Raw genomic sequence first — 26,894 nt, forward strand, 5'->3', positions numbered from 1 at the left:
TCCAGCTGCACCGCCTGGGTCTCCAGCAGCGCCAGCCAGGCTGACTGCTCCACACGCTTCGCGTGGACCAGGCCTCTAGCCACACCCCTTAGTACAGCCTTGCCAGCCTCCCACAATGTTCCCAGTGAGGAGACAGATCCCGTGTTGGTAGAGAAATAGAGCTCCATTTCCCGCCCAAGGGACACGGCAAAGTCGGCGTCTTGCAGGAACCAAGCGTTCATTCACTATACCGTACGGGTGCCGTGAGAGGAGGTCCACAGACGGAGGGAGACAGGGGAGTGATCGGTGATACCCCTAGGTAGTACATGGACCCCGGACAATAGTTGACAGTCTTTGGCAGGCAGTAGGATCAGGTCAATACGGCGTGGGTGTGGTGGGCTTCCGAAGTATGGGTGTATTGCTCCTTATGAGGGCTCCACACCCTCCAAGCATCGCAGAGACCCAGGGCAGAGGACCAATCAGATAAGCGTTTTGCAGAGGCTAGGCGGGAGGCCGACAGAGAACCTGTTGTGTCGCGCGGCAGGTTGTAGGACAGCGTTAAAGTCGCCCCAAACTACCATCAGGCCCGGTGAGAAGGAAGAGATTATCGATGTGGGGTGGCGAAGGGCAGAGGCCATAGTGGCAGGAGGAATGTATGTACACAAGAGGTTAAGTGGCTGCCCCTCAATTGTACCCGTCAGGGCCACATAGCGACCTTGGGTGTCCGTCTCGAGGCCAGGGTGAAGGGAAGTCCCCGCCGCAGTAGTATGGCAACGCCCCGGGAACCCCGTGCAAAACCAGAGTGCCAGACCCGGTCAAACCCGTATCAAGTAAGGAAGGTGCAGTGTGAGCCCAGGAGGTGTTTCTTGCAGAAACAGGATGTCAGACGCATGGCGGTGGGCTCTACGAAGGCCCGCAGTACGCTTAATATGGTCAAGTAGGCCGTTAACATTCCAGGAGAGGATGTGGAGGGCCCTATTGAAGGTGGACGCCATCAAGGTGAGCGGTGTGTGGATGTATGGGTGCAAGCGCGGATAGGCCTGGGTCCCATGTGAGACGCCGTGGCAGGGTCCGAGTCGTGGAGTAAAAGGTGCATGGTTCGATGAGTTAACGCCAAAGGTGAATAGGTGTGTGGATCTACCAAATAACGCTGGGGACAGCGGCCCGTAGGCGGCCAAAAACAACAAACTGGTGGGAGACAACGGTCTAGAATTCCCCCCCCCCCCCACCCCTCCCCAACCCCCCCTCCCTATACTTCTGAAGAGGAAGCATCTGTCGCCCTGAAAAGAGAAACAAATCAAACCAACAGCCCCACAATGAGGCTAAATGCTAAGCTAAAACGATTAGCGAAACAGAAGCATGGCAGAGATGGACCCCCCTCCATTTGACCGGATAAAGATTCGTCAACAGCTGCCAATACAGTCAGGTCAACTATGCATTCGGTACGTTAAGCAAGTCTTGAATTGAGGTGGAACGTAAGGCACCAGGGCACGGCAATGGTAAGACAGCCCCCCTGCTGCCGGAACCTCGTGACCCGACACCCCGCGGATGCTGCCGGGGCGAAAAAAAAGTTCCTAGGGCAAGGCCCCTTCAAGCGTTCCATCATCACTGGGTCTACGAATCTCGGGGCTCCGGGACAGGTCAGAGTCCAACACTGTGTGGCGCAGGGTCTCAGAGGGCTCGGGAATACCACTCAGGTCGATCAATGAAGTAGTCGGGCTGGGGGAGGGGGACTTCCGAGGAGGAGTGTGGGCAGGAGGGTGCAACGAGGACGTGCCCGGCGACCGAGAGACCGCCCTCCGGTGGTAATTTTTCTTGCGGGACCTGGTCCGGCGTAGCTGGGGCTTAGGCAAAGTTGGGTGCGGCTGCGGGGGGCCCTACTGGGCGTAAGGGGGGACCGCCCCCATAAGAAGGGGTCGTTCCTCCGTGAGCCAGTTCCAGGCCGCCCAGGGGCTGTCGAAGAAGAATGTCTTGTCCTGGAAGATACCTTGGGCCGGGAAGAGGAGGCCGTAACGGAGACCCATGGAGCGGAGCTTCTGCTTGACTTCATCATAGGAGCGGCGTTGGGTTTGCACCCCCTGGGAGTAGTCCGGGAAGACCATGATTTTCTGTTTTTAATATAAAATCAGGGCCTTACGGTGGCCATTCACTGAAAATACAAGATTTGAAAAAAAATGTGTCTACGGGTGCTTGTGGAAGACAATTTCTATGGACTGGCCTATAGAGAATGCTAAAGTGATTCTGGTATTTTACTGACCTCTGCTGGTCGTTTTCTATCAAGGCAGTTAAATAGAGGTAGTTGAACAGAAAAAAAGTCCCTAAGCAGAAGCAGACAAGTCCTAGGGCTGATCTCCAGAGCCCACAAAGTACAAACACATATAAGTATATAATAAGTATATACTAAAGTATACACAAGAGGTCTTGACTGCTCGACCTAAAAAGGAAAAGGACAGAAAGGGTAGTTTCTTCCTGCATCAATCTTACACGTAATGTGGTAATGTTATATAATGTGTGTATTCTACATGTAACTTTACTGCCCCCAAGTTTCTCTGAGGAAAGATTTCGTCAGGTGAAACGTTTGTTCCCTCAAAAAAGCTTTGTAGTCTGCAATTACCAGAATTTTGTTCAGTAACACTAGTTTCCTATTATTTCCCCATACCAAACGTAAACCATTTAGAACACTGTGGTTATTTCATATCCTTTAGTTTCTAATCAAAGTATGTGGTCTTAGTTTAAAATTGCAGCATCATGATTTTCACCATTCGTTGAAAGACAAACTTGATGTTCATTATTAGTACACCACTCATTATTGCTCACTTATCATCCCTATTAGTAATCAATGCCACTGCGGGTTGTGAACTGAGCTAGTAGTCTGTGCTACTACAGGCTATGCATTAAATTAGCATTCAGTTCCACTGCTCTGCATTACTTTAATGTGAATAGCACCTCTTGTTGCTAATGTGACCTGCCATGTAGTATTTAACAGTACTAATAAAAGCATTTTTTATATGCATGCTCGTAGATTACACATCAATTCATTGTCCGATAAGTCCTTTTTCAACCTCTGGCGATTGGAAGCTCACAAGTATTTATTTTCTATCCAGTAGGTATGAGAAATCTTAAACTGCAAAATATGTCAGTTATGTTAGTAGCACCACATTACGAGTGCTAATGTGATGACCATATATTGATAACCTGTAGCACTGCAATATATTTAATGCTAATTAATAACACCCTATAAAGAGTGACATGATCCGCGTCCTATTGGCAGTCTTGGCCACTGCAAAGTGAATGCTGGTCGCCTAATCAACTATTGATGTCTATGTACCATCCAAATTGATTTCTGGTCCAGCTGACTACCAAGATTCATGGAGGAAAAATTGCCTTCCATGACTCAACACCAGAATCACTTTCTGTGCCCAATTGTGCCTCTCTAACTACCGAACTATCCATCACAAACAAAAGGCAAAATATCTGAACCGGTACAAAGTCGGACCCCAACAGAGGCCTCACAACAAGAGGGCCCTCTTGTAACTGTTACTCAAGGACAATCCTCCATTCTTCAGCTCTGACCACGTGACAAGCTCCTCTCCAGTCTTGTGCATAAACCTGACTAAAATGAAGCTTTTCAAAACAAGAGATGGCTCAAGAAAGAGCAGCCAAATAGATCTGAGATCCAAGACAATCGGTCCATTCATGACATGCCTTCAAGAACTTCACCGGCTCCCTGAAGAGTGGATACATTCACACATCTGTATAGTTATCCAAGCTGTTGGACACTATGCCTTATCCATCTGCACAAGTTGATATCCCGCTACACCACAAATTCAACAGCAAATAGGAGATACGCCATTGTGTATCTATGCATGGGAGGAGGACTGGCACAGAAGATAAAGCTGAAGGCTACAATCTGACAGGCCTAGCTGCCAACAGAGTCCTGCTGAAGACACAATTCATTTTATGCAAACACACATGCTTGTGAATTAGCCAATTGTCTATGATTTCCTTTGCATATATGTACCAGCGGATAACTAGTGCATACTAAAATATGTTTGTGTGCACTAAACAGACCATAATATGTACCAATTATAGCTCAATAGTCTAACTTAATTGCCTGTCTTGTGAACAGCCTCTCTGCCCCATACGGCACCCGATATCACCAATGATAAATAAAAGCAAAGTATATTACCTAGAAATACGATATCTGCCAACCATAAGCAATAACGTGAATGGACAATAGCCCTTCTTTCACGCACCTTGCCACATTTTCCTACTAATGTTATAACGTAGACCTGTGTATATGCCCATAAATCGGTGAACGTGTAGAGAAGTCATCTTGGTAGATTGCACTGGACACTATGCTCCACCAGGCCCCAGCCCAGTTCTACTCAAACTGATGGTAAGCACAGTCTGATCAACTTGTTTCCTGTGTGCACATTCTTCCATCATGCTATGTATATAGTTTACATCTGTTTGTGCAGCCTGAAAACTGGACATTTGCCAGTGGTTTATGCTTTACCTCAGGTGTTTGAGGAATTCGAGAGTTATGAAAAAAATGCCCATGTTTGCAGTCAGTCAGCTTAGAGTTGAACACCTGACTCGTGTTTATCTCAAGGATTACAGTTTCTTCAAGTGTGGCAGGTGGTCAGGGGTTGTACAGCAAGATGCATTTTGCCATGGGACTTTTCACGCCTGAACCTCCTGTCACGGTATGACACAGAGAAACTCACTTGGCTTGGTTTTCTCATTGTTCCCAATTCTTCACAAAACACCACTGCAGTTTTGAAGGGTGCGTCTTGGAGCGTGGGTTATTTTGTTGGTGAGGATCACAAGTCCCACAACCCTGCAATATTCGGGGGCAAGGCCATCTTGTAATATTTCACTTATTTGGTATTTTTTAACATGTAGCATTATGCAACTTCCCAGTTACACCCAACACAAACCATCAAACCCTACCCACAGTCTTTGGAAATTTGTTTATTACTGCCTGTGTGTCATACTACACTTGGTAATGTTTGTGAAACGTCTGCCTTTTCTGTTGTCTATCAACAACATGCTTGATTTCTCCCCCCCCCCCCACACACACTTCTGTTAACAATTTGGTGTACGTTAACTACGCCCTCTGCCTTTGTCCTATGTACAATCAATGTCTTTAATTACAGCATTTCTTTTGAAACTATCTTATAGTCAATAAATGATAAATAGATATGCGCACTCAGAGTGCCATTTTTAGTCTTCTAAGGGCAGTTGTAATCTGTACCCTCTCGTAGTAGGAGAAATTGTGTTTTTCAAAATGCGTGGCGCACCTCAAAATTCTATGAGTGAACGTTAATGTATGTCAAAAAAGTGAAGGGTGCTTTCATTGACTGTGATTAAATCCATTGTTCATATCTGTGTTGGTACACAGTGCGGCTGTAATTATGCACAAGATTAATCCCTGGGCCGGCTCTTGGGCGGTGCGATCGGTGCCACCGTACCGGGCGCTCAATTGGGGTGGGGGCGTAATTTTTACAAGTAATATCATTTTAAAAGCACCAACCTGCTGGCGCGTTCCTGGCCTCCAGAAATTTTTGTAGGCATCAATTAAAACATCAAGATAACAGATATCTGTTCCTGGAAAGAGACGGAGGTTTGTCTAGTGGAAGTTTTGACTCATCCTGAGGTAGAGCAGAGGATTAAAATGCCTGCTGCTAAGAACGTGTACCAAGCAGATAACAAAGTACATATAATGGAAATAGGTCAGTGGGTTACTGCTTCTGTAAGAGAGCTCCTTTTGTTACTTGTCGTTTGTAAGTCAAAATCGTAATATACAACATTGAGCTATTAACTGCCATCAAAGAGCTGTGTGTAAACTGCAAGGTATATGTTAGTTATATGTTTTTTTGCCCAGTCTTTCATTATCCTAATCTTGCCAAAAGGGTTCATTTGGGTGGGAAACAATTCTTGTTATTAAAGAGAACCCCTAACAATGGTGTTACATTTTAAATTCTGAATTTGTGCTTTTCCAGAATAAGGACTCTTTTACTATATTGCCTATCAGTATCGATGACATGTTACTCCTACACTACACCTTGTAGTCCTGTCTGATGTAACATTTCCTATACACTGATTTACACACCTATGATTGTCTCTGTGCGATGTGTGTGATGTAAAGTGCTCTGACACCACACTGGTATGAGTGGTGCTATAAAACTAAATGAATCCGAGACAGTGGTTCTTGAGACTTGAGGGGCACTGTTAAAAGGCAGTGGTGTGGGGATCCGTGGCAGAGGTGGTCATTGAGGGGGCCCAACAGACATTGCCGTGCAGGGCGCCACCAGCGCTAAAGGCGGCCCTGATCCCTATAACCAACAGTAACTAATATTCCTGGACTAAACACTAACCTTTGTTGTCTTGAGCAGACTTCTGCCCGGCGTAGAGTTTTAGAGCTTCGTCCAGGGTAGAAAGTGATATATAAATACAATTATAGTGAAATACATTACAATATCTGTATTAGCCAGGTGTGCAATTACCACCTGTGCTTGCGCGTGCATGCAAATATATATCCTATCAGTGTCCTCAGTGCTCTCTAAACAAGCTCAGCGTTTTGGATCTACCCAAGAAAAGTACAAGTCATTACCATTGCACACAATACACCGCTCACCTCATTTTCTTTCTTAGCTAAATAAATGTGTAGTAATCCATAGACAGCTGTGTTAAAAATTAATACAAGTCACTGTTTACTTTGGGCTACATTTTACACAACTCCATTAATGAGCGAGAAATGCACTTTATTAATGTGAAGGATAATGATGGAAGTAAGCTGGTTCAATGTGTTAATAACCGAACAAATAGCTGTAATTACCTGCACCAACAGCTTTTTACACTGTGAGAATTACCAGGGCCATAAATGGCTATTGAAGTTCAAGAAAGGGTGCTTACAGAATGCCAAACATTATGGTATCCAGATTCAATCATGCATACCCCTAGACTAAACATATTGGAACAAAGTCTTCAAATTGAAGGAAGTGAAATCCATAGCTTTTCTAATTTCCCTCAGTTAAACATTTTATAAACTTGCTCCATCTACCTGCAACATTTTTCCTCACATTGTACTCTTTAGACCGTAGGATCCCTACTAACCTCTCCCCTTCTGACCGCTCTAAACCTACCTCTCTATTACTTAAGTTTGACTGCAATATTTTGAAAACCGTGTTTGAGGCACGAAATTAAACTTTCTCTGCACACATCACTTATGTTGCACTGGCTACCACCTTAACTGTGTACTTGCAAATTTTCTACGTTCTACCCATGGTATGTTCTGGGGCTCCTAAAAACATTGCTTTACAAAAGTCCAATTGCAAGTCAACTGCTCTCGTTGCTCTATCTGTTTCCTAAACAAATGGAAGCAGATTAGCCTGTATGCTAATATAATAATCACGCATATTGTTAGATAGTTCATGTGACCTTTCAAATGTAGTATTATGCATATATCCAAGGTAGGTTACTTTGTGAGAAACTTAAATATAAACTATATCCATCACTAAAAGAGTCCTAAATCTTCCCCGGGTTGACTATTGGTGATCTAGATCCCACCAGCATGAGTTCTATGTTACCCGTGTAAATGTATATCACGCAGAATGTATTATAAATGAAAAGTAACTAATAATGTTTAAAATTGTACACACTTGATGACCATAACATAATTAATACATCTGTATTCAGCAATATCCAAAATCTTTGTTACGCAATGCTTTTATGTATATTCTTAATCTGATATTGTGCTGCTCTCATAAAAAAAAAACGATTAAAATTATTTTGGTGGAATCTAAAAGTGATCTGACATTCAAAATAAGGAGCTCAGTGAATGTTACAAAGATTAACTAATCTTTGGCAGGGATTTTGACGGGTACTTTGATCCTTGCACCATCTGTCTGGAAAAAAATGAGGAATAGTAGTTCTTCCGCCTAGCCCAATTTAGCAACTACAGACCTAGAGGCAAGTTTCTAGTCAATCATTTTTTTTAATTTTTTTAATATATGCAGAAAGAGATGTGCGTTGTCAATAAATTTCCTTTTATGGTGCAATTTTGTTTTAATCTGTGCTTGTTTCGTGATTTTCTTTGACAGGTCCAAGGTGTTAATGTTGAGGCAGTTCTGAGGGTAGAAGAGGGTGTACCGAATAATAAAAGAAATGCCTCAAAGCATGAAGTGGAGGAGGACATGGGGCTCAGCATGCTTATCGACTCTCAAAACAACCAGTATATACTCACAAAGCCCCGTGATTCAACCATGACGCATGCTGATCGTCATTTCATAAGGGTAATATACAAATGTATAAATATATATAGACTGCTTAACGAAACAATTGACAGGTTATTTGCATATGGAATTTAAGAAAGGACAACGTGTGCTCCATTGATCTGTGCCAATCTTTTAAAGGGTAGGTTTGACAAGATGGTGCACATGGACCAACGATTCACTAGCATATGTTACGCTGCTTTAGAATTAATGGCATTTGTATAGTGCTGCAAACTAAGTGTGCATACATGTTTTCTTCAGGTATTACATTGTTTGCATTTCTAGTGACAATAATATTGCATCCACTGCAACAACCTAACCACTATAATTGTGAGGTAGGTTTAGTAAGAATTATAGATGAATACAATACTTAATATGGTTACGAATATGATGTGAAGGTAAAAATTATGTACAGAAATATGGACAGATAACGAGGATCTTTGCCACTAAGAGATTCCTATTGACATCACATAGACTTCGAGAGTGAATGTCAAATTGTCTCGGATATCACTGTTAGGTAGAATAAAGAAAAGTCCCACTTGACCTGTATTGCTTCCTATATGCTCCTCAAGTGCTTATGGTTCTGATCCCCAAATGGAATTATACTCAGTATGCAATATAATTTATCAAACATAATTTATTCTTATATTTTTTATTTTAGCATACTTGTTAACATCAGTAAACACACACCAAGATATTCCACATTTGCATAATTTTAACAAGTCATTCCATATATTACAGCCAAAACATTTTTTTACAGCAAAACATTTTTATATATTCAAATCAGACTCCCGCATCCAGAAGTTGAAGTCACCAGATTCCTGCAGTACCATGGGAGCCTGAACACAATGTGAGCGCACCGAGAGGAATTTCTTTGAGGATGCTCTAACATGGGAAGAGGAGTCTCCAGGAGTGAACCTGGTAGTTGTAACTTTTGTCTCGCTTAAGAACAATATATTATGAAGATTTTTGCCTGACCAACAGTGTTTGCTCCAGTGAATGGAATTGATTAAAAAGGATTACTGAGGAAGTGCCAAATTATTCTGATTCCAGTGTGACTCCAAGTCATTCATCAAGATTAATGCGCTGAACAGACCTATTCCCCCTATTGACCAACCCCTGAAGGATTCCTATTGTTGCGTGGTCCTGAAGAAGGTGATTGGGCAAAATCAATGCCTACACCGAGACTTGCATTGACCGCTTTTGAAGAGTGATCCCAGCTCACAATGCTACGACGGACAAAAAACTCAACTGTATGTCTGTTGTATTTTGTTCTGTGTATGTGTAGGATAGCTGAGTTCAGGGTATGAATGTGGTGTATGGTAGGCATTGACTTTGGATTTGTGTGGGATCTCTGATTTTGATATATGAAAATGTTTTGCTGTATAAAGGATTTTGTTGTAATTTATGGAGTGACTTGTAAGATCCAGTTAGGTATCAGAACCATAAGCACTTGTGAGGCATATAGGAAGCAATATAGGTCATTTCATTTCATTTCATAAGGCTTTATTCGAACATAAAACAAGTTCATAAAAGCACGACATAAAAGGCAACAATGTTAAAGCATTCAAAGGCAGAAAATTCATCAGCTTAAAATTGTTAAAAAAGCATACTTTTCCTAGCATTAATGGATTTAAGAAGAAAAGTAGCCGTATAAAAACACACATCGGGATGATGTAGGTTAAAAACTAAACACATACAGTCACGTAGTGATCTGACCCCAAATTTTGCAAACAAGGGTTTCAGATAGGCTGTCCGGAAATGTTTATACAGCTGGCAAAGCAGAAGAAAGTGCACGGTACTTTGGGGAGTAGTGTTATCACATGGACAAGGACCAGCTGGATGTAGGTTCAAAGAGGGGAAGGCAACAAGGTTGTGGACTACTCCCATCCTAAGTCTGGTCAACACAAACCGATGTGCCTTCCAGGTTACTTGAGACAAATATGGTTGACAACCCACAAGTTCATTTAAATCGTGGTAGGAAACATAAGATGAAAGATTAGAGCTATTTTGGTGTCTCTTAATGGAAACCTGGTGCAGGAGACACTGCTTAAGGTCAGATTTAGACAGCGCATCTGCCCCATGATGATCCACAATGATATTGATGTTGAGGATCTCCCGAAAGTTATCAATAACATACTTTAACCATGGGATCCTTGTATAATAGTCCAAAGTAAGACAGTCAGAAATGATAGCTCTGCAGAAAGAGGTCTCTTCTTTGGTCCAAATGGAGCGCCATAGGGTCAATGGTCTAAGGAGAATCAAATCAGAAAGGTGGTAAATGCCCAATTCATTGTGCACTAAGGCATTAGAGACAGAGCTTGGCTGGCACAAAAGTCTCTTCAGAAATTCATTCTCCTCGACCTGAAGAGATCCTGCTGGGGCGTAGCCCCATATGCCGGCTCCGTACAAGGCGATTGAAACACACCGTGATTGAAAAATTTTCAGCATGTCATTTACCCGCCTGTCTCCCAATTTAGTAGCCATTGTAAAAATTCCATAAGCGCTCCTGGCCATTTTAGACCGTATATTCTTATGTTCATTTGCCCAGGTATTTTTATTTGAAAAAGTAACCCCCAAATATGAAAAGTTGTCAACAGCCTGGACCTTTTGACCCTCTATAAAAAAGGAGGGCTGTTTCTTTCCGTGCCTGCTGCCATATTCCATAACATAAGTTTTGGATTTGTTTAAAACTAACTTTCTGCTTTTAATAAATTGCATGAAACCATCCAGCAGCTGTTGAAGACCATATGGTGTACGTGAAATTAAAACCGCGTCATCCGCGTAAAGTAACACAGGGACATATTCATTTTTGATTTTGGGGGCATCCACTGCCAGAGATTTAAAAAAGGAGTCAATCTCATTAATAAAAAGTGTAAAGAGCAATGGGGCTAGCACACATCCCTGGCGTATTCCACGCCCAATCTTAAACATGGGTGTACATTCACCTTGCGGTCCATAACGGACACATGCTCTCAGTTTGGTATAGAGGCGTGCTAAAAAGAAGACGATACCCTCCGGGGCCCCCATTTCTAACAACTTTGCCCAGAGAATACCGTGATCCACCAGATCAAAGGCACTACTTAGATCCGCAAAGCAGAGGTAAATAGTGCCGGTCTTAGCCAAAGTATATTTACCGACGAGCAGTTCTAAATTTAAACACTGCTCAATCGTACCACTACCCTTCCTAAAACCAAATTGGCTCTCAGCTAAAATACCATTTCCCTCCGCCCATTCCTCCAATCTCACTAGGAGCACTCTGCTCATAACTTTTACAGAAGAATCCAGCAGGGAAATCGGTCGATAATTCTTGGCTTCCCCACGATTGCCTTTCTTAAAAATTGGGATTAAGATGGATTCTTCCCAGGTCGGGGGCATCTCATTACTGACAGCTACATTAAAAATATTAGTAAGCAGGGGCCCCCATAGTTCTGGGACCAATTTGTACACATCAATTGGTACCCCATCTGGGCCCTGTGCTTTTCCCCCATTACTGTCCCGTATACTATCTAAAACCTCTTGTACGGTAAAATTTAATGGAATATGCGGCCATCTATTCCCTGAAACACTGGATGCACTATCTGACTGGAAAATTTTTGAAAAATGCGAGACCCACTCTACCTGCATAACGTTGGAAGTTAATTCCGGAATTTTGTCATCTTTGAGAAATGGGGAGTTGACAGTTTTCCAGAACAGGGAACAATTGTTCAATTCAGCTGCCTTAGTCAAATTGTCCCATGCCTCCTGCCGGAGTTCCAATTTCCTACGTTTAAGGGTCTCTTTGTATCTGGCTATTAAGTCAATGACCAGACCCATGTCTCTAGGTGTTACTGATAGAGCGGATTTCAGCTCCCTCAAGGCCGAAGTGCAGGTTAAGTTGAACCAACCCCGCGGTCGATCCTCCTTATGTTTACATGTACTTGTGAACTTAGAGTTGATGGCCGCGTTAATACTGATAAAATGCTCAATGGAGCCAATAGTACCTAGATTATCTTCTAGGATCGCGATAATATCTACTAGGCAACTGGATATAATAAAATCAGACGTAATGTCAGCGTTATCCCCCTTCCATCTGAGTCTTGTGCCATTGGGGCGCTCGGCCTCAATACTATTAACAGTGTGGCTCGTGCTACGGGCACCATCATTTTCCCATAGCATAGCCTTTACTACCAGGCAGTTATGGTCACTGAGTTGAATATCTATTACTTTGGGGGCCGTAGTCCAGGCCTCAAGACCCGGGGAAATGCAGATAAAATCAATTACTGAATTCGTTCCCCGGCCTATAAAGGTAGGACAAGTCTCCCCTTTGCATTTTTCTCATTGGCCATGATATGCATGTTATATGAGGCAAGGAGGTTGTTCAGGGCATCTCCATAATAATTGTGTTGGAAATGAAGAATCCCATCCCCATAACCGTCCACCAACCCGCAGACGTTCACCTCTGAGAAAGGACAGGTGGTAATATTAAAATCCCCTGCCAAAAACAAGTCAAAGAGTTCATTAGAGTCCTTGAGAAAATCACCCAGTGCCTGTGAAAGATCTTTGACCGCCTGATCCCTAGAATCATTAAAAAGATTATTATAAAAATTGATTAAAAGAATGTTCCTACCTCCTCTTATATGCAGCCATAGAATCTGGGAGTGGGCCCCAACTTGAACATATTTTGTAACCGACAAAGGGGCTTTAACTGAGATCAAAACAAGAAGGCCCCCCTTAGCTCTTCCCGATACCGAACCAGTAGCAGGTAGCTGGTATGAATTGAAACCACTATAGCCTTTAAAATCAGTGCACCAAGTTTCCTGTAAACAGATGATATCAAAAAGATCTAAAAATTCTAACCACCCCAGACTATCTGATTTCGATCTATTTCCAGCGATATTCCAACTAGCAATATAACAACCAGAAAAACCATGGATTCCTGACCCCAAGTTAAGACAGTTACTGCCCTGTTGAGAAATGTCAATGTTGGGGGTCTCTTTGTCTAACACAGGAAAACCTACTGGATCTCCCTCCTTACCCAGAGGCATACAGACTACGATTGACCCAGGAATTTCCTCCTCCAACCCTGGCAAACATACGTTTAGGCCCGAACCCAACAGAGCTTGGTACCCCGGGGTTTCCGGGGGTACCGTACCCACCTCTGTTCGAGATTCAGAACAGACTACAGGGTTGCCCGTCTTATCCAATGATATGGGATCTTCAGTTAACCCTGAGACGACACCCACCTCATGTCAGTCATTTTGGTCCAACCCGCTCAGGCATTGAAAACGGTTAGAAGTTTCAGCCTGAAAGCTGTTTACCAAGCTAAACACCCCTTCTATCCTCAATCTCCCTCCCCCATGGTGCACTGAAAAGTGCTCTATATGCTGACTATAGAAAAAGCCAAGAGGGCGGAGTGAGATCCCTTTGTCAGTGCTGGGGCGGGACGTGGCTCGAATCAAAGCTGTCGTGGCAAGGTGGGGGGGTACTAAAATTAATGATTACACAATCCCCATGAATGTTTTTAGGGGACATTCCAATCCAATTGGTTCTGGTAGTAGCCAGAATCTGATCCACCATAGCCACAGGAAAGCCACACTCACGGTTAAGCCATGCCACGGTTTTATTTTTAAGGGAATCATGTGATTCCACAGAACGATAGGGCCCGTCCTCTCTAATAGGTGGCACATTGGTCAAAACTGCCACATAAGGTGCGCAGTCAGGCGGCAGATTTGGTTGGGAGAGGCCTCGGTTATTGAACTTCCCCCTTCCAGAAGTCTTAGTCGCATTCCCCAGAGCATAGGTAGCAGCATTAAGGGGGGTACCATTAGGGCAAGAAGGCGTGGCTGGAATAGCACTAGGTGCGTCCCCAGAAACAGGTTGTGTTAAGTTGCCAACAAAGCCCTGCTGTTCAGTAGCAGGATTGGTCCTACTCATTGACTGTGAGGGGATAATCATGCCCGCACATATCTGACCGATACTGGATGGATCTTTAGAGGGTTGCACACATTTACCAGTCAAACCCGCAGTCCCAATTACCACAGCGGGCGGTTGAGGGCTATTATTGGAATTTAATCCAGATTCCACCAATTCGCCCAATCTGTTCACTTCCCTAGATACAGCCTCGAGTTTATCTAAAAGTGGTAAGATAATTTTATCTAATTTGCTGTCAATCATACCAATTAGCAACTCAAGCTGATCTGGGGCCAATGTCATGTGGGTAAAATTAACGTCCTTATTTGAACAGATATGCTTGGGGGAGCCCGCATTAGAAGCAGAGACGATATTCTTTTTACTTTTACGGCCCCCTTTTTTGGGCAGTACAGGTCTATTTAGATGTGACCCTGATCTTAACACTCTGTGCATTTTAGGAACCACAGGGGTCAAAGCAACAGTATCATTAGGGGACCTACTAATATCAGATACCTTGGAGGGATCGTTATCAAACGAAGGAACCTGTGTTGGCTCGATTACGCATGTACCCACCCTCCCTGGAGAGTCTGTAGGAACAAATACTTGGCTATCATCAGTGGAGTGGGTCTCAACAAGGACTTGTTGGCTCATTGACTCAAGGCCACTATTACTGGCCAGACCCAGGGATAGTCTACGTTCCTTGTTGATCTTATCTACAACTTTGACTAAATAATTATCAAGTGTAGAGACAATATGGCGAGAAGTCCCAGTTGACTTAGACATGTTGCCTTAGCATTAACAATTGCGAAAACAAAAAACCACCGATTAAAATAGCACTTATTATGAAATGATTCCAACAATATAAACATAAAACATAAAATGAAAACAATTCAATACCACGGGTAAAACCCTTAAATGGAACACTGATTAGTAGGGGTGCTATGTGAATGCAAATCTGGAGTTAACCAGTATTCCTGGGACCACAAAGTGCAGAGGCCCAACTACACACCAAAGAAACACAATATGTAGCATGCAAATGGCGCGGACCTAGTCAATGCTGTACAGCAAGATCGAATCCACAACGTACGAAAGGATGCCAATTGTCCCACCGATTGCAAATATCACAGTACCTAACAACAGTGTCCGTATCACAGTTAGTTGAGGGGGTGGCCCTGCCCTGCCTCCTCCTGCCCCTGACGGCCACAGACGGCCCGCCCTCTGCCCGGGCTCAGCCCGGCGCCGCCCGCGCGCGGTCCCGCGACGCGGAGGGTGAGCTCGGATTTGTAGCGCGTCCAGTGGGCATCAACTTCCGCCCCGCCCAGGTGCTTCTGGGAAATGTGGTCCCCCTCCTAGCCGCAACCGCGAGCGTGACAAACGCGGCGGCGGGAGGGAGACACGGGCACGGGCAGGGAACGGCAGAGATCCTCGGGCACACAGGTCAGCACAGAGTCCTCCGCTAGCACTGCAAACAGCCAGAACACCCCCAATATAGGTCAAATTAGATGTTTCTTTATTGTAGTTGCCATTTTCTCGTCCTCATCCCAGACCTAGAAGCAGAATTGTAGGGGGTACCTTTTTTCTTGGTAGGTAACACTCTTGTTAGACCCGTCAGCCTTTGGGTGGTCTCTCCCCCAACTTTTGTTTTTGTTTTTTGTAAGATCTTTTTATTAAAACAGAAAACATAAAAAACAATACAAACAAAAAATCAGAAAGACTACTTTACATGAATCTAACCTTACAAAAAGCTCATTACACAGTAAAACTATATATTGGGGCGTTGGGAAACATTAAAAAAAAACATACCTCCCCAAACGTTTTGCCTGTTTACCACCTCTTTATGCAGCTCATTTTTGTTGTCCTTCAGACTCTGAGCACTTTACAACTGCTGACCAGTGCTAAAGTGCATATGCTTCTCCCCTAAACATGGTGACATTGGTGTATATTCAATTGGTATATTTAATTTACTTGCAAGTCCCTTGTAAAGTGGTATACCATATACCCAGGACCTGTACATTAAATGCTACTAGTGGGCCTGTAGCACTGATTGTGCCACCCACACAAGTATCCCTTTAAACCTCTCTCAGGCCTGCCACTGCTGAGCTTGTGTGTGCAGTTTTACTGCCACTTCAATTTGACATTTAAAACCCTTTGCCAAGCCTACAATTTCCCTTTTATTACATATGTCACCCCTTAGGTAAGCCCTAGGTAGCCCATAGGGAAGGGCGCTGTGTAAGTAAAAGGTAGGACATGTACTTTGAAGTTTTGCATGTCCTGGTAGTGAAAACCACCTAAATAAGTGTCTCACTATTGTGTGGCCAACTCCTCTCATAGGTTAGAATTGGGAATTCCTTATTGTACTTTTTAAAGCTGTAATTCCTGATTAGAAAGGATTAGCTGTATCATGTTTTATATCTTTGGAATGGTAATGATAAATCCTCTTTACTTGTAAAGTTGGATTTAACATTATTATTTAGAAATGCCACTTTAGAAAGTAGTAATTTCTCTGCTCTTACAGCTCTGTGTGCCTGCAGCCTGTCTCCAATACAGTTTGTGCATTCCCGCTAGGCAGCCACAAACACAGGAAGGTTAGGTGTGTATGAGTACTCAAAGGCATTCTGATGGCTCTTCCTGGGCATGAAGGGAAGGAGAGGCTGATAGTTACACCTCAATAGGTAGTGCCCTGTCCCCACACAGAGGGCTGATTTCCTCCTACTGATAGTCTGGAGCCAGTGCTAGGAAGACCGGACAGCTGTGCATTCCAAAGACTATTCTTTGAAATCACCACCACTTCAAAGGCACAACTGGGTATAAGTACTGGGTCTCTGACCCCACCAAATCAGACACTTCTGGACCTGTAACTGAACTCTGTCAGAAGAACAGCTGTGCTACATCAAGGACTGACACTCTGCTGGACGGCTGATCTGGAAGATCCGCTTTTCTGCTGTACTGCCCTGCTGCCTGCTAATTTGTGACCCTGCTGAGGGAAGCTGGACTCAGCCTTTCAACCAAATTGATCTCCAAAGGCTTGTTGGCTTGCATCCTGTTGCTTCAGATTCTTAGCTATCAAAGTCCCTACCTCTGCGCCTGGTTCAGTGGATATGGACCCAGATACTTGCACCATAGAAATCAACGCATCTCCAGTCTACGTGTAACATAACCGGTGCATCGACTCTGTTGCGGGAGTTGAACCCGCACATCCCACTTGGAATCGCTGCATCGCATCCGGGACCACTGCTTTAGAACCAACTCGTCGTCACCCCTGCATGGAGAAGATTGACGCATCGCCCCTCTAGCGTGGATTAATCTGTCGTATTCCCTTTGGAACTTCTGCACTCGGAACCGACGCTTTGCTCAACGGACCTGATGCATCGCCGCCACTGCGTGAAAAAAATCGACGCATCACCTTGGCTGTGGGCTCCACATTGATGCATTGCTCATCTGCACCCGCATCTCACTGTTGCGACTCAGGATCACGTTACTGTATTCACCGGGCCTGCGTGGCTCTTGTCCCCAGCTTGAACTGTTGACTTTGTCTCGGTGCAGCGCTACCAGATAAACTCCATTGGCACTTATTGCTTTTAAGCGCTAGAATTCTTTAAAAAAAATCATAACTCAACTTCTGACTATTTGAGTTTTATCATTGTGATCTTGATTTATTTATAAAATTATCTATTTTTCTAAATCTGTGTGGGGTCTTTTGATGGTGTTTTCATTATGTTACTGTGTGTGTAGCACAAATACTTTACACATTGCCTCTTTAGATAGCCCTGACTGCCTTGTTCCAAGCTACCAGAGGGTGAGCACAGGTTATCTTTTAGTGTGTATCTGACTTACCCTGACTAGGAATGTGTTTCCTGTTTGGACAGGGTGCATACCTCTGCCAACCAGAAACCCAGTTTCTGACACACTAGGAACCTTGCAGTGAAAATTATCTCCATTATTCACTGCTGCCCATTACCCATCTAGAATTTTATGTTGTGTATGACCCCAAAATAATCTGCCCCTGCTTTCACTTTCTACCAAGGGAGTGATGTGAAGCCATAAAAGAACAGAGCATCTCTTCTGTGTTCTAAATGTAAAAAAAACCCTAGCCTCCTGCCACCCTCCTTCAATAGCTTCTGTGCCTTCCCTTCCCACTCCTTCGGCTGATGCTGTGCTTGCTGCTCTCCATCAGAGCAGAGATCCAGCTCTGCACTTGCAGTCTCAAAGAGACCTCCCAGAGCAGCATATAATTCCTTTACTGTGTAAGCAAGTGTGGGAAACAACTTCCGTCTCCCTCTGTTGCTATGATTTCTCTGTTATTCTCTTTTCCCGATGTATAATGGTTTGTTTTTTATAGCCCCAAAATCCTCTGCCCCATCTTTCAGCTGCTACTTAAGGGCATAGGAGTATGGAGAAGTCCTAAATAACATGGCTTCTCCTACCCTCCCAAATGAAGAAAAACTGCCTTCCAGTCACCAAACCCACTACCATTTGTGCAATCCCTCCCCTCCCGGAGCTGTGCCCTCTGTCCTCCATCAGAGCACAGAGCCAGTGCAGCACTGACAGGCTCACAGAGAGGCCTATCAGAGCAGCCTGCAATTCCTTTATGACTTAGCAACAATTGTTACCCACTGTTGCTATATCATAGTGGATAAACAGATTTGGAACCAGGTGTTCACTCTAGTGGATCTCATTGAGAGCGTACTCTTATCGTTACAATGTTGTGTTATGGAAAGTATTGGATGCAGTATAATTGTAGGTCTATATTATTGATCTCTATATTCTGTCATACAACTTGTTTGCACAACCAACTCCTTTCTAGCTGTATCCCACAATTCACTCAGGCAATAGACAAAAAAACCATTATTTTGTGTTTTAGATTATTCTGTCTTGTCAATATCCTTGCTCCTTGTTGGGACTAACGTTTTAGGTTTACATCTTAATGTCGATTCTTCCATTACCAGATCAATAAGGGGAACAAAGTTATGCTAAACTATTTATTAGTTTTATTTATTGATTACATTTTCTGCCTGCCCACTATCCTAATTGGAGTATGCCGGGGCTGGACTGGAAACAAAAGCAGTCCTGGCAAATGTTGTCATAACGTCCCCCAATAATGCATTGAGCAAGTGTGAGCACTGAAAGGGGGGTGGGGGAAGTCTTCCCCAACAAAAAAGATGGGAGAAATGGTGACTTTGTTCTCAGCAAGTGAACAAAATGGCCCCACATCTATAAAATGCGTTAAAGTATTTAATGCGACCAAATCGAATATCTTGGTAAAGTTTGTATTGGGACGTAAAAGATTAAATACTCAATTTTCTTGGGAAGAGCCAGTCTTATTATCCCTATGGCAATAGGTTAACACCAATATTTTTTGCTTAGCTTCTTTTAAAAAATCATCAGTGCCATCAAGAAGAGGTGGTCAGCCAGTGATATATGGGCCAGCAATAAACTAGCTGCCGGTAGATAGTCGGTCACCAGTGCCCTAGGCCATACAGTGTAGTAATATATCCCTTCTGTGAGAAATATCCTTACCACACACTCCACCAGGCTGGGATGAAGTTTAGTGACATAAGATATAGCTTTGCTTGCCAAAGACATCTATCCTACTAGAGTGTTAAAAAAATAAAAGACCTTTTTACCATGATTTTCCCTCATCACTGTGATGCCAGTTATCTGCTTAAAGATTTGTAATGTGCGTCAAGATTGTAACATAGAACAAGTGCACTGTTATGGCAAGTATGGAAGAATCAGCCTACTCTAGTATTCAGAAGAATTAAACATCCAAGACACTAAATATTCACTCCCTTTATAGTTGCTTTGAGTATGGCACAGGAGCAGAGGCTGATGAATTACTTACTTATTCAGGTCCGTACCCCCAGTCACACCTACTTCTTTGTATAGCCTTAACAGCTGCCGAACTGAAACAGGTTTAGTCTTTCATTCTCCTGTTTGGTGACAACATGACTAAGCTCACGGGTGAAGTGCATGGTCAGCCTTGAAGCCTTGCCCAGCCCTAACCTCAGGAAAATGAGCCAAACCTCACTGAATTGAAAGTATGTCTGGTGCTGTTTCCAGCATTACTGGTCATGCAGGGCTTAGGGTTGGCGACGAGGGAAAAAAGTGACGCATGTGAAGGGTTACCTGTGCACTGCACGAGGATCACTCATCACAATGCTGTAACCATCTCTCAGCCATAGTGCTGTCGAGCCGTATATTGGAACTCTACATCTGCTCTCTGAGGAGAATGGGCATAGCCCGAGCCAGGGCAGGGACAGTAAGTGGGATCCACCTCTTCTGCCACGACCCGTGAGTCCAAGGTATGTGGAGAGATAGTGGAGACTGTTGGGTGCAGCAGAAAGCAGCAAGGAAACCACATGGCGATGCTGACTCTCACCCATGAATCATTGGAGGCACATATATGACGATGCAAAGTGTGGTGTTGGCACTACTAATGCCTGGCCCTGCTGCAAAGTTCCTCAGAGGTGTGGCAGGAGAGTAAGGAGGGGCTTTTATAATCCAGTCTTGGATGCCTCCCAGCTGGCTCTATCCTTTTGAGGATGGCGTCCTGCCAGTAAAAGTGACCCCTAGCCCTTTGCCCCGCATTTGCAATCTTCAATGTCCGTCAAAGAAGCTATATTTGAGATTCTGAGTTTCAGCATTCATTCTGATTCTTACTTCATTAACTAAGATGTTTATTGTCTTTTTTTTCTCTTTTTTCAATATTTAACATGCACTTGATATTGTGTATGTTCAAGGCATGTGTGGCTGTAGATACAAATGCTTTGCATGCTCCTGACATCTGGTGTTGGGTCTGGATGTGTGCAAGAAGTAATTTGAGTGGCGAGGAAAAGTGACTCCTCCTCTTGGTGATAATGTGCATGGGCATCGAATCCCTTGTTTTCTTTACGCCATCTGATTCGGACGTGTGTTAATGCACTCCGGGTCGAGACCGTTTCAAACTCCTTTCAGTTGTACTTCACCCGTACCTCACTGGCATTGTTATCAAACATGTTCCCACTTTTGCGTTTTAAAATCTGCAAAATTATCGCCCATCCGGGCTGATCTTTCTTTCCTTTCGGCTTTACCATAGAATCCCCTGATGATGGAACAGACGTCTTCCCCAGGTTTGTAACCTGTGCTTGTCTCCCGACCACAAAGACGAGTACTGCGAGACCTTCAAATTGTTTTGGTCAGACAAATCTCGTTGAGACTGAAGGGCATGTCACAGGAAGATGCAGAGGAGAGAGGTCGACGATACGCCCGACTTCTTCGGACATAAGGATGTTGAGGAGGAGGAACTCAACGAGGGCTCTGCCGCAGAGCAAGAGGTTTTTTCCATCAAAGGCTCCGACTCCGAATTATAAATTGACTTCTAGATGCAGGACCTTCCACTGGGTCAGCATACTGTGAGTACTGAAGTCCCCGTCCTGCCACCTAACAAACATTTGTCTCCGACTGAACATAAGGCTCTTGGGCCCCCACTGCCAGCAGGCCATGGTCTGCACCGAAAATCTGATTTGGGTGCCCTGCCCTTAGGCTCGGCACCGAAACTTCAGTCAAAGCCGTCCCTTTCAGTGCCTAGCCAACCAGCTCCGTCTTCAGCACCAACCATTTCGGCACCGAAACACAAATCCATCTTGGCTCTGAAGATTTCGAGATCTGGCCCTGGTACTCCAGTGGAACAGATTCTCCACAAGACTGGTTTCTGAGCCACCTCCATCCAAGTGCCAACTCTCCTTCAAAGAGGCCCTTGATCTGCCGGTGCAACCCTGGAAGAAGACTGACAAGGCCACCAGTCCCTTGCAGCCTTCTGTGCCATCTTCTCCTCTACCACCACTCTTTATTCCCCCACCTTCACACACTCCCCCTCACTCGCAGGGTGATCCATTAGACATCTCTCCATGGAGGTCCCCACATTCCTTCCCAGGTGGGCATGGTACAGGGGATAATGCCTTTGATGCACCACAGCCCCCTGATCCTTAGTTGGCCTACGACATTGACCCTACAGGGGAGACTGATCATGACTTGTACCTTGCTGGGTCCATCTCCGCCTGGTGACTCCACCTCTTATCAGGAGCTTATTGGCAGGGCTGCAACTTATTATCAGGTGCAACTTCATAAGAAGCCTTTGGAGGAGGATGTTCGCTTTGAAACCTTTTCCACTATACATAGGGCAACACAATATCTCCCTGTGCTCAAGTGTATGCTGTGACATACCAATGATATTTTTGAATATCCTGCACAAACCCATATTATTACTCCCAGGGTGAATAAAAAATATGAGGCCTTACCCTCTGACCCTATTTATATCAGAGGGCAAATTCCACCTAACTCCCTAACACCCAAAAAAGGGCTAATTCCCGGGCTTCTAGTAAAGCTCCATTTCCTGATAAGGAGAGTAAGCTTATTGATGCCTCTGGCAAAAGAGTAGCAGCACAGTCCGCTAATCACAGGCCTATTGCTAACACCATGGGGTTATTGGCCAGACATGATCGTTCCCACTGGGACGAAGTGGAGGAACTTCTCCAACTCCTCCCAGAAGAGCATAAAAAGAGAGGGCAGGAGCTTGTAGCAGAGGGAAAGCTTGTCTCTAATACAATCAGTATGGGAATCAGTGAGCGCAAGGGGGTGCGACGATTCACCGGGAAATGTCGATCGACTGCGAGACGATCCTGAGGGGTGGCGCACAAAAAGGCCGCCGCGGCCCGGAGTCCGAAGCCCGTCACCCATTTTGGAGAGAGGAAAGGAGCAGCCTGCAGAGAGTGCTTACACCGAGGAGGAAAACGGCGCTGGTGGTGGAAGTTGGCGACCTCCACGTTGGAGTTCGCCTGCCCACGCCGCGGCCTGGAGACCGTGACGGTAGGCTGTGGCGTGAGTACGGTGGGGAGTGAATCTAGAGATCGCACCTGGCCGTGATAGCGCACAGCCGTGCACACAAGGTGAAACGGAGTGAGCTGGGGGAGCACTGAACACTTGACCGGCATTCCCCTAACTGCTCGAGGTGAGAGGTATGAGACGGGCACAGGGACACGAGAGGCCGCGCTAGCAATTGGGAGCCTCAAAGTGAATGCTAAGATCCACAGCGAGAGGCCACATCAGAGGCGGAAGGAGGCCTTGCGGATTACACGCACTGACCTGCTGGAGGGAGCTCAGGCCCTCGGGGGAACAGTGCTGAGGAGGCAGATACCAACAGGGGGGCCTCGTTAGTGGAATGTAAAACCTGAGAGCAGGATGTGGCAACACTATGTAAGAGCGGGAGAACTGGGCCAGGAGGGGAGTGTATTGTGAGGCGTGGTAGTGAATGTACAAGTGAAGGAGGCCCACCCAAGTAAGCCACCATTTTGAAGACTGGGGGAGGCAATATTTGCGCGGTGCCGCAAGGACCACTGGGAGCCTAGCCTAGGTGAGGTGGCACGCAGGAGATGGGCTGTACACAAACTACAGCAATCCGTGCGCAGAGCACCTGAGTGGAAAGGGCCCAAAAGGAGAGGACAAAGCACCGCGACAGCGGGGGTGGAGGCACCCAAACGGACGAAGAGGATGACGTCCTGGACCCAGGGAAAAATGCGTCATCCTCGAAGCTCACACTGGCAGATACAATGGAAGCCATCACAGCGTCCCGAGTGATAGAAACTAAAATCGACTCCATTGGCACCGACCTTGATCTCCTGAAGAATGTCCACTGGTGGAAAGGGTCACTGGCACAGAGAAAGTGCTTGCGGACATCCCCGCAGAGGTTATAGAACTCGAGAAATCTCTCACGGAGGTGGCGGCAAAAGTAAAAATCCTGGTGGTACACGCAGACGATAGCAAAGGGAGATCTCACCGCAATAATTTGCGCATAGTAGGGGTGCCTGAGAAGGAGAAAGGCGATGATATGGTGCAGTACTTGGAGGACTGGATCAAGAAAGAAGTGGCGCCAGAAGGGCTTTTGCAGTTTTATGCAATTGAAAGTGCGCATAGGGTACCGGCCAGGCCTCCCAAGCCAGGGGCGCCTCCGAGACCAATCATAGCTCGCCTGCTCCATTTCCAAGACAGAGACCATATACTCAAGCAGGCACTGCAAGCGAAGGACTTACAAATAGGAAATAGCAGGGTGATGGTGTTTCTGGATTTTACCAGGGAGGTACAGAGGTAAAGGTCCACGTTCCTGGCAGTGAAAAGAAAGCTACGACAACTGCAGCTCCCATATGCTATGCTATTCCCAGTCAGGTTGCATGTTTTTTGTGCCCAAAGGCGTGCAGTTCTTCCAGACGCCACAAGAGGCCTAGGTTCGGCTGGATACTGTCCCAGGACGGAGGTCGGGAGACAGCTCGCCAAAATCGACGGCAGGAGATGGTGGAACGAGTCATGAACAACTGAAAGTGCCGACCTCGACAGAAGCTCAAGTCGATCGGAACAAGGCCATCAGGGCGGTTGTGGAGGTCAACGAGGAGTGACAGGGAGGATGGCAGATCAGAGAGTTCTCCAATACTGAGTGCGGCAGAAGATCCGGAAACGGAGATGCCTGCCGTGACGCCCCACACCGCGGACAAGCTGGGCTGATTGGGGAGACCCAGAACGTAGGAATTGCAAATGTTGGCAAACTTTATCCTTTTTGATGAATGCATACCCTGGAATGTATAGGGGAGGGGGGAAGATGCGGACACTGCCAAAGACGCAAGGGATGAGGGGCTGGGGGGACCAATAGTCCTCACTTGGGGGAGGTCTGGGCAGAGGGGTTTTTGAGGCTGGGTGACAGCCACTACACCCACATATTCAATATAGTTGGAGTTTGGATGGGAGGGGGGTTACTTCTACCTGTCCTGGGCCAGGGGAGTTGGGTAGTTCAGTTGTTTTGGGATTGTTCAATGGGGACCAGGCTCGTCTTGGGAACATATTTAACCAGAACTGGTACAATGTCTTTTCAATGGGACCCAACATAGAGTACAAGTGTATCTCCTGGAATGTACGTGGGATGCACTCCATGACAAAGCGGCATAAAGTACATGCATTCCTGGTGCGTGGAGGGGTGCAAATTGCATTATTACAAGAGACGCATATAAATGCAAAAGAAGGGGCCACTCTGAAATGCCGTTGGTGAGTATAATTATTTTAAACAAATTATTCAGCATTCGCCAGAGGAGTGTTGATCTGGGGGACAGCGGGGATCCTATTCTAATGCACCAGGGAATTTACAGACCCAGAAGGGAGATGTGTGGTGGTAATGGATAAGCTGGATGGGAAGGATATAACGATCGGGAGCATATATGCCCCGAATATAGAGCAAGCTTCATTCTTGGCAGATCTCTCTAGGTCACCGGCGCATGCACTGACTGGGTTGGCACTCCTGGGGGGAGATTACAGTAGTGTCGAAGATGTAGGGCTTGACCGATCTCACCCCCCACTCCATGACTCACCTGCATACAGGGCAGCAAGGGCGAGAAGAGACTGGCAACTGCAATGGGGATTGATAGATACTTGGAGGGCACAACATCCCTGGGAACAAGACTACTCATTCTTCTCCCCTATGCACGTCAGACTAGACACCATTTTGTGCATTCCTGATGTGCATGGGTACGTGCAGACTAGCGAATCCCTGGCATGCACGATTTCGACCACAATCCCTTGCTGGTCTGTTTCAGCTGGTTCAGGGTCGGAACAAGTATTCCCACATGGCGTCTTAAACCAGAGACCTTAGAGGATCAGGTGTACCAGACCGAGATCCGTACAGCCATCGAACAATACTTTGCGGAAAATACAGGAACGGCTTCCAATCTCATGATAAGAGTGGGAGGCGTTTAAGGTGGTGCTTAGGGGGTCTATGTATCTCTGAAGTGGTAGAAGTGAGGAGAACTCTACTAAGGGATACATCAAATGCAGAACAGAGGTTGCGACATATTGAACGCCACAGGCCTGAGAATGCAGAAAAGTAGAGGGAACTACTGGAGGCCAGGGAAGAGGTGGCGGGACACGTGGAGAGACTGCACCGCTTTGATTATAAGAATTATATGACCAGGGCTAATGCAGAGAGATAAACCTGGGGCTCTGTTGGCTTGGCTGGCTAATCCGGCCAAGAGGGGATCAATTATTTTGGAACTGAGAGATGACCAGGGGGAGGTCTGGTACCGCCAGCAGGATATTAATCAGCACTTCTGTGACTACTATACTGAACTTTATAAAAGCAAAGCTTCCTCTACAGTTGCAGAACTTGATGAATATATGTAAAGTGTTGAGTTGCCAACAATCTGCGAGGAAGAGACAGAAGAATTGGGAAGGGAGATAGAGCAGAGCGAGGTCAAAAGCGCCGTTGAGTCCATGGCCAGGAACAAGACGCCGGGAACTGAGGGGCTCCCCATAGAATTTTATGCTACATACATAGACCTGTTGGGCCCCCGACTGGTAGCACTGTATAATCAAGTAAAACAGGAGGGGAAACTTCCGGGGACCACTAAGGAGGCCTTGATTGTTCCATTGTTAAAGCCAGGAAAGCAGGCGCATGACAAGACAGCGTATAGACCACTGTCATGCTCAACCTAGACTATAAGATCTTTTTTTTTTTGAAACCGTTTATTGCAATCTTAAATATATACAGGTACGGGCCTACAACCTTCCGGCCGGCCGCTAAAATGACAGGAATAAATGACATATATACAATAAGGCACTTGGCGTTACAGAGACGCTAAAGCAGGAGGTATCAGCAACGTGGGCCACATGACTCTGAGCCCACAATACGGTTTCGTTTTATACAACACAACAACATAAAACCACACCCGCAAG

General features: G+C 45.4%; 1 protein-coding gene across 3 annotated transcripts in view; it reads left to right on the forward strand.

Moving 5' to 3' along the window:
* Nucleotides 1–26,894, forward strand: part of SLC9D1 (solute carrier family 9 member D1) — a 444,459-nt gene that overhangs the window by 130,812 nt on the left and 286,753 nt on the right. For all 3 annotated transcript variants that reach the window (XM_085622704.1, XM_085622705.1, XM_085622703.1), the window contains exon 4: nt 8,088–8,279. In XM_085622704.1, the coding sequence (XP_085478830.1) occupies nt 8,088–8,279 (192 nt within the window). The remainder of the gene's footprint in view (nt 1–8,087; nt 8,280–26,894) is intronic.

Source organism: Triturus cristatus, chromosome 8, assembly GCF_964204655.1.
Source record: "Triturus cristatus chromosome 8, aTriCri1.1, whole genome shotgun sequence".
Taxonomy (NCBI): domain Eukaryota; kingdom Metazoa; phylum Chordata; class Amphibia; order Caudata; family Salamandridae; genus Triturus; species Triturus cristatus.